This window comes from Temnothorax nylanderi, unplaced genomic scaffold, assembly GCF_030848795.1.
Source record: "Temnothorax nylanderi isolate EJ_2023f unplaced genomic scaffold, tnyl_v1.0 TNYL_tig0459_pilon, whole genome shotgun sequence".
Lineage (NCBI taxonomy): Eukaryota > Metazoa > Arthropoda > Insecta > Hymenoptera > Formicidae > Temnothorax > Temnothorax nylanderi.
The window spans coordinates 121645-129727 of NW_027249521.1; the positions used below are offsets into that span (position 1 = coordinate 121645).

The 8083-nt window shown below is 34.6% G+C and overlaps 1 protein-coding gene across 5 annotated transcripts; it reads right to left on the reverse strand.

Moving 5' to 3' along the window:
- Nucleotides 1-1284: 1284 nt before the first annotated feature.
- Nucleotides 1285-8083, reverse strand: LOC139782990 (peptidoglycan recognition protein-like). Of its 5 annotated transcripts, none has more exons than XM_071722101.1 (4): nucleotides 6749-8083; nucleotides 6217-6517; nucleotides 2906-5605; nucleotides 1285-2526 (listed from the first exon to the last, which is right to left on the reverse strand). In XM_071722101.1, exon 4 carries the CDS (start codon nucleotides 2513-2515, stop codon nucleotides 2000-2002), a length of 516 nt encoding a protein of 171 aa, XP_071578202.1. In that variant the 5' UTR covers nucleotides 2516-2526; nucleotides 2906-5605; nucleotides 6217-6517; nucleotides 6749-8083; the 3' UTR covers nucleotides 1285-1999. The 5 variants fall into 5 exon arrangements, with proteins under 5 accessions (XP_071578202.1, XP_071578201.1, XP_071578204.1 ...); XM_071722100.1 differs by having other exon boundaries at nucleotides 6217-6520; XM_071722103.1 differs by having other exon boundaries at nucleotides 2906-3082; nucleotides 6217-8083.

The following is an 8083-nucleotide window of genomic DNA, read 5'->3' on the forward strand; positions in this document are numbered from 1 at the left end:
TTAGAAATAAGAAATTAAAGGAATAAAGCTGGTGTAGCATTAATGCACGGCTTCCGATAGGTTAAAAATCTATTGCCTGTGTTATTCCCTGTTTCTGTTGCCTGTATTTTTCATCGTGCATTCAACTTTATTCTTGATTCTTTAGTCCTAATCGCTAATATCTGTTACTTATATTTTTTATTGTGCGGAGACCTTTAGTCTTTTAGTGGAATCGAATAGACTTGTATCTTCATTTCTATGGCCGGAGATTTCTAACACCAATAGCATACACGAAACATCTATATTACTCCTATTATATAATTTTTTGCAATTAAAGATGAAAGATTAGTGTTTTGCACTAATTATGTCACGATTATTTGTTTCAAATTAAAAGGCAGTGTATTATAAAAAAAAAATTTGGAGCTAAGAATTTTGTAGGGGTCTTTCTATGTATAGACACAGACTTACACATTTAGTTATATGTATAAATATATATCTTAAAATTAAATTTTGAAAGACAATGTTTTAAAACAATTTTCCATATTTAGAAAAAATCTATTAGAATGAACCATAATATACCATATTCTTTTTGGATACAATGAGATTATATAAATTTAATTAAATTTAACATAAAAGTATATGTATTTGTTTCGCCAATAACTAAATAAACAAGAAAGACTCGATTTTTATATTCGACAACGTTTGGCTAATGTCGTGACAATTCGACCATAAATTTAACATGCCGCCGAGATGTCAATACATATTTTACTTTGATATAATATTTTATATAGTATTTTATATAGTATTTTATATAATATTTTATATAATATTTTATATAGTATTTTATATAATCTTTACATATATTTGATTTTCACTCTCGCTTAATTCCCTTGCCTCCACTTCTGCTACCAAGCATATTTCCCTTTGTATCTGTCTTACCTTTCAAGTTAGGTCACTGTCAATGTTTTTCTCTTTTAATATTTTCTTTTTAACCATAACTGTCCCTTTCTGTTCCTTACCTTTCAGTTTCTCCGTAATCATATTTGTTCCTCTTCTTGTCCAGAATTTACCATAACTTCTAATGTGGAGTTCTTTCTGGTAATATTTCTTCTATCGCTTTTTCTACAGCATCTCTTTTTTGGACCTCCCATTCTTTTATCACAGTATTGTTTTTTTCTTTCTCTCTCTTATTTCCTCTTGCATTTTTAATTTTTTAAATTTTCTATTGTATGTAGATTGCCATCCGCGCCACTGTGAGATGAGTACAAAATAATGTTTGACGAGTGGAAAAAAGATGTACAGGAATTGAATACGTATATGTTTCTTTATTTAACAAATTATAAGCTCATTAAATGTACAACAAATTACATTTTTTTAATAGTATATACAAGATGTTCCCCAAAATTAGGTATTAAAACATGACTGAGAGATAAATCCGGTATATTATAAAATAAAATAAAGTATATAGTAACTGTCACGTTGGCATCTTTATTTCTTTATACAAACCACTGAACTGAGTAATCTGGTGTTTGGACACATGAGTGAATACGTGTGGTTGACTTAAAATGGACCACTTAACTTTTATTACTAATGTATATATCTTGTATCATGCATGATATATATTTTCATAGCAATTTTCAATTTTAATATTTATTTAACAGCCAATTAATTTTATTTAAAGTTCAACCAGTACAATGCCTATTATCATACCTCCAACACACAATATATTTTTATATATGACATTTCCTTCCTTTATTCGCTAATTAGCTTGATCTAATTAAATTTATTGATGCTATCAAAATTTGCAGGGACTACCTCTTTTGTCATATATTTTATTGTATTCAAGAAGATTTTATATTCGGAACGAAAATAGTAGATCCGCGATATATTCAGTTAACTGTTATCTGAACTTGTTGGAATTATATCTAACTGATATAAACTACAGATTTAAAGAAAAAAAAGATGTAAATATTTTCAGACATTGTATTCCATTCACAAGTTAACTTTTCAAGTTATCTGGTCAGGGCTCGGATGACCAATAAGGCCACTTTATAATTTCATTATATAAGGCATCTCCAGGACTCTTAGTGTTCGAAACTTGTCGGTGACCTAACAGTTTATAGTCAGGCGCGATCTTTCCGGGTTTGACGCCGAGCTCTATGATCTTTTGCGCGGCACGTAATTGTAGTTTCGGCGGTACAACTGAACTGAAATTACCGATGAAGGAAATGCCAATACTTCTGCTGTTATAACCGCGGGCATGGGCACCGACGTAGTCCCAATTTCTGCCAACATATGCGAAGCCGTCACCTCCGACGAGAAAATTATAGCCGATATCCGAAAAATTGTAATCTTTGAAATGCGTGTACTGAACAAATCTCACTTGGAATGCACACTCTGGTAGCGTGGTACAGAATGGTGTCACAGTGTGACTAATAATTACATATGATACTGGCAGCTTCATTTTTGTTAGAGGTTCCAAAGGCGGCTCCGCATCCCATTCGTCCCTCTCGACAAAGCGTAACGAAGTGTCCATTCCATTATTATCTGAAAGTCATAAAAACATATAGTACATATATGTCATACGAAAGGTTCAAGATATACCATGCAAACAAATTAATTAAAAGCTCTTTAATTTAATACACCGAATGTGTCAATCTTAATCGGATGCATATGCCAATTTTAGCTTTAAAATCTAGAACATTATTAATTCTTATATATTACTATATATGACAATGCAATAAAGTTTTGAAATATATATATGACACGTGGAAAGCAAGAAAGATGCGCTTTTAAGTAGCCGAAATGAAATAAATACAAATATTAAAGTGCAAGATACAGATTTTAAGTTTACAATCGTGATAAGATAGCGTTTGTTTCATGTCGCGCTTGCAAACGAAAAAATTTTTAAATAGACAATAATTACCCTCGGTCGATAAATCTGAAATTTCCGATGGGACCGGTGTGGTCGGTTCGGGTGGTGCGGAAAATACGTCCGGATGATGAGTGAAATGTACAGTTATGGGCACTACAATAGCCAGAAGTATTAAAGTTAGTACGCACGATAAAACCGCACATTTCCACGTCCAGAACCATTGCGTCACTAAAATAATTACAAAAAGCTGTATTAGAACGGTTGTTTCACGAGCTACTTATTATATTACGCACGTGTGTACGAAAGGAGTATTATAATTACATTAAGTCTTTCACGTAAAGCATTATAATTCTTGTTTGGTATCAATTTTTTGTTATTCTATATTCACAATCGAGTAAAGAAATTGCGGCATGCAATATCTCGTCAATCTATGCCAGGAATAGCATAATACGTATATACTGTGAGGTCAAAATAGCTCTTTTATATTTAGCTTTAATTCTTGTGGCGCGACTAAAGTGTAACAATTATTAATGTAGAATATCGTCGATATTAATCTATATTCTGGAATAGTACGACAAGACCATTGATCAAAGGAGTTAATGACATTTGTGACGCATCATTGAAATTACTTTTAAAAATTGTTGCAGTCTGAATAGTTCTGATAACATTATTATCTTTCACGTAAGAGAAAAAATGGTTGTTCTTCCAAAAACACCCATGCTCTGATTTAGGTCAAAGTTTGTATATAAATTTCTTTCAGATAAATAAAGACATGTTCTAAAAGGAAGAAATTATCGAAGCTACTTCAAAATAGATAAAGATCGTACATCACTGATTCTTATCGCATTTGTCTAATAATCGACAATTAACATATACTCCATTTATCCGTTTTTATATTTGCTTTTTCACTTATCTCAAATAGTACTATCTAACTCATAGATTTGTCTATGATCTAACTATAGATGATTATTCAAATCGACGTCAATTCATCGATGAATGATTGATGTCAAATACTGATATATATTTTTGTCTGAATGTGGAGCCAGATGAAAGACAATAGAAATCTTACAAAAATGTTCGCAATTGTTTAACTGACATGAAAACGATTATGATGAGATCGGAGATTACAAACATAATAATCAGTATTTGACATCGACTATTTATCAACGCGTCGACATCAAATTGACGTCGATTTGACTAATCATTTCTGGCTGGATACGTAAGCAACACAAAGTGAATTTGATTCTATGATGTCTTTGAATTTATCAGATTAAAATCAGTGTCCGCAAGTAATCATTACGTTCTACTAATATATGTATATATATTTAAAATTTTTAGGACAAATATTGATTCGTCCTAATATATAATATTTAGATACTCAAGATATTTATTACACACGCTTTCAAATTGTAAGCTTGAAAGTAATTTCTCTTATGCAGAGGAAAGATATTAGAGTAATGTCTCGTTGCGATGACATTTATAACAGTATGACATATTTAGCATATTTACATTATAATTCAATTTAGTGAGTCGCGATTTATAATTTCTTATATAAAACTTTATCCTGTTGTTATTCTATAATCCAGAAACTTATGAGAGATCTGTCCTTTTTAATTATTCGGCGACTTTGTGCTTAAACATACCTGCAGTGTACTTACGGAAAGAAAGAATTAAGTATAGAAAAACTAAAAGAAATGGGCCTAAACAATCTATTGCATCGCACATTGCCAGTGTCGGGAACTCTTTAGAAAATGCTTCAGTATGCTCAGAACTATTCGAAAAATATTTTAGAAAACCGGAACTCCGAGATTTCGGAAAACTAGCAGATAATTTTTTCAATGGACTTTTTTTTGTCAAAATCAACAGAACTATTACTAAAAAGTATCAGGAACTATAGAACTCGACTGCATGCGACAAAAACTCTTTTTTATTTTTGATCTGCTAGAAAATGATCTGCTACGGGAAGTTAGCAGATCATTTTTTCGATCGACTGTTTTTTGGATAAAATCACCAGAACTATTACTAAAAAGTATCACTAGTATCAGGAACTATAGAACTCGACTGCATGCGACAAGAACTCCCTTTTATTTTTGATCTGCTGGAAAATAATATGCCAACTTCACAGACACCCTATTGGGTGCATCCAGGAGCGCCACCGTGAGCGGCGGTGCTCCTGGATGCACCCATTAGTGTGCTCTTCGGTAGAAAACGGAGGGATCTCGTAACGGTCGTAATCTATTAAAAAGGCGCGACGTATATTGTGCCAATTCGTGTCTTCTGGAGAGTGCGAAGTAACATCGAAAAATTGTACTCATTAAACTCCATCTCTACTGCTAGACAGTGGTTTGTTCCAAAGCAATAATGGTATTTAAAGTACATACTAAGAAACAAGATCATACACACTAAAATTCAGCTTATTTTAGACCGCATAATTTTGCATAATTTCAATAAAATTTCAAGCATAATCAGGCATTTTTAAATGCATAAATCTTAGGTCCTTATCTATAACGTCACTGCACTGCGTAGAGGAATCTCCAACGCTATCATTGTCCGGAGCTACGACCGCGATTTCCTTCGCCGAACATCCAGCCTCGCCGCGAAACTTGTCGACCGCATGACCCTCGGCAGAATCAACAGTACCATTCACGTTGTCCTGCTCCTTCTAACTCTGATGGTGATTACCGTCGAGCGTTTGATGCTGCTGTTGCACCAATGTCGCTGTTGCACCAATGTCGCTATCCATGCGCTATGCTAAAAATCCACCTTCTTTACATCAGATACGTCTTAAAATGCGATACGCCGCATGCAGCAGAATACGCTCGAGAAACAGCTGTAGGGTCTTTAGATAAATTCGTCAGGTCGCTACGAAATTCTCACTTTCAATTAGAATATAAATGTCCGGTTTAATTTTTTGTCTTTTAATCTTCTCTTTTCAAATAACAAGAGAAAGATCAGTTTTTGAACATAATTCTTATTTGATTTTTTTTACAATTTGTAAAAACTTCGAAGGTAAAATAAAAGACAAGCTCGAGAAACATCAGGGCTGCGTTCAGAAATTCAACCTGGGTAAGGGCCAAAGCACATATGACAGTCGTAGTCGTGGACGTAAGTAACGCACAATAAGCTTTGGCGCATCCTGATTTGTCAGGTCGAGGACTACGACCGTCGTATATCGCTACGCCATGTTATGTGCTTTGGCTCTAACTCTAAGCTATAATTTACGTCACGTATATTATAGCATTAGAATTACTTAGGTGTGCCTGGGCGTAATTCCTAAATGCACCTTAATATTTTAAATTGACGCAACCGGTCGGCAACAATCCGCTAAATTAAAAGATTAACTGATTTATATTTAGGATTACCTTGCACAAATTACCATCTGGCGGCGGTCACTTTGTCAACACGAAAATCACCATTGATCTATGACGACATGGTGCTGTCATTGTGGAAAGCGCTCCGCAGGCAGGAAAACTTTATTTGATCTGGCTCTAACGGTTTTCGACACGTCGCGTTGACAACACCTGCAGTTGGAGGATGCACCGCCCCGCGGGAACAAAATACAATTCGAACAAGAACGGACTCGGTTCAAGTCACTATCGGCTATTTTCATTGATCCTACGACACTGTCAGACAGATACTGGCTTCAGTGATAACGTCATACGGCTGCTGAAAGACGCGCCTTGAATGTGGAATCGTAGAAGGCGCTCGTTCTTGCTCGCAGAAGCAAAACGAGGAAAAGAACAGAAAAGCGGAGACTAAAAACTGGTATCACATGCACGATATTCCTTTTCGCACAATAGGTATTATCCTATTTAATTTAGGCTGCATTCCGATATTCACTGTCAGTACTGCAAATCTATATTTTATGTCACGTATACTATAGATTTTCAGTACTGAAAGTTGCTGAATGTGAATTTCGGAATGCAGCCTTAAATGATAACGCCTCGGCTTCCTTATATGTGCTGGTACGTTGATGGCACCGCGGTCACCATGTCGCCTTCTTCTTCTTCTTCTTCTTCTATTAAATTGGCTCTTGCCGCTTTTCAGCAGACAATACGGCCAGAATTTGCCACTGTTTGTTTAAGGATGTATTGCACCTATTTTCAAAGCGCTACCAAGTGGATAAAAATTTGTGAGAATGTTCTTTTAGTCTTCCTGATGTGCTACAAAAAAGTAGAAACGAATCCACTAAACGGTTGCTGAGATATAACGATTTTAATTTTCACTGATTTTACACGTATTCTTATGGGAAGAGACGATTTTGGCGGATAAAACAGCTAAAAAAATGTTGAAGGAGCGCTACCAATATTTTGAATTTTTTTGTACATCTAGTATACGAATAGATGAAAATATCTGCCAAGTTTCAATTGTCTTCACTATACCGTTTTAAAGAAATAAATTATAACTTGAGATAATTTTGCTGTCGGCACGAACATCTCGTGAAAGCGCGGCAACGTCGCAATCAGCTGGGCAAGCGAATCATAACCTATGGCTGTGGCTGTCGCTACACGTATAGCTTTTCGTCGAGCGAGTCTTTTTTTATAAACTGCTTTTCTCACTATTTTGCCTTTCCACCGATAACTTTTCGTGTCTGACATTGTAAAAATGTAACCGAACAGACATAACCTCGCAGCTCGCATCAAGTCTCGCACTGTTTTGGTACTGTGCAAGGCTGCCAACCTACGTGAATCGAGTCATAGAGAGTCGCATAACAATGTTTATAGTAAATAATAATCAAAATTATCGTTTATATGATACATATTTATCTTTTTTGACGTTATTAAAGTCACATTTGTTTATCAGCACTGCTGAATAATGTCTTTTGCTTTGAAATAATTTGACGTTATGAAGTTGAAATCAGGGCATTTTCACTGCCAAAAGTTTAGGCTCATAAATTACAAAAATCGCAAATAATACGGAAAAAACATTTATAAAGTAAAAAATACTTTTCTAGGAGTAAAAATAAGACTCCTACTATCATTTGAGTATCTTACATCTAGATTTACTATGCGTTAGGCGTAGATATTCAAGTATTTCAAATTTCATGCACTTTTGTCTAAGATTGTACGTGTGATACATCCTTAACAAAGTCTGAAAACGTTAGCGTGACAAAGTCTAAATGGAAATTGCTGAAAGTCTGAATGAGAATCAATCCAGACAGTAACAGTCGCAATACTTAAAAAAAATTTCCTTCCGGACAAAACATGTCCGAACCGGTCCGCGCACGTT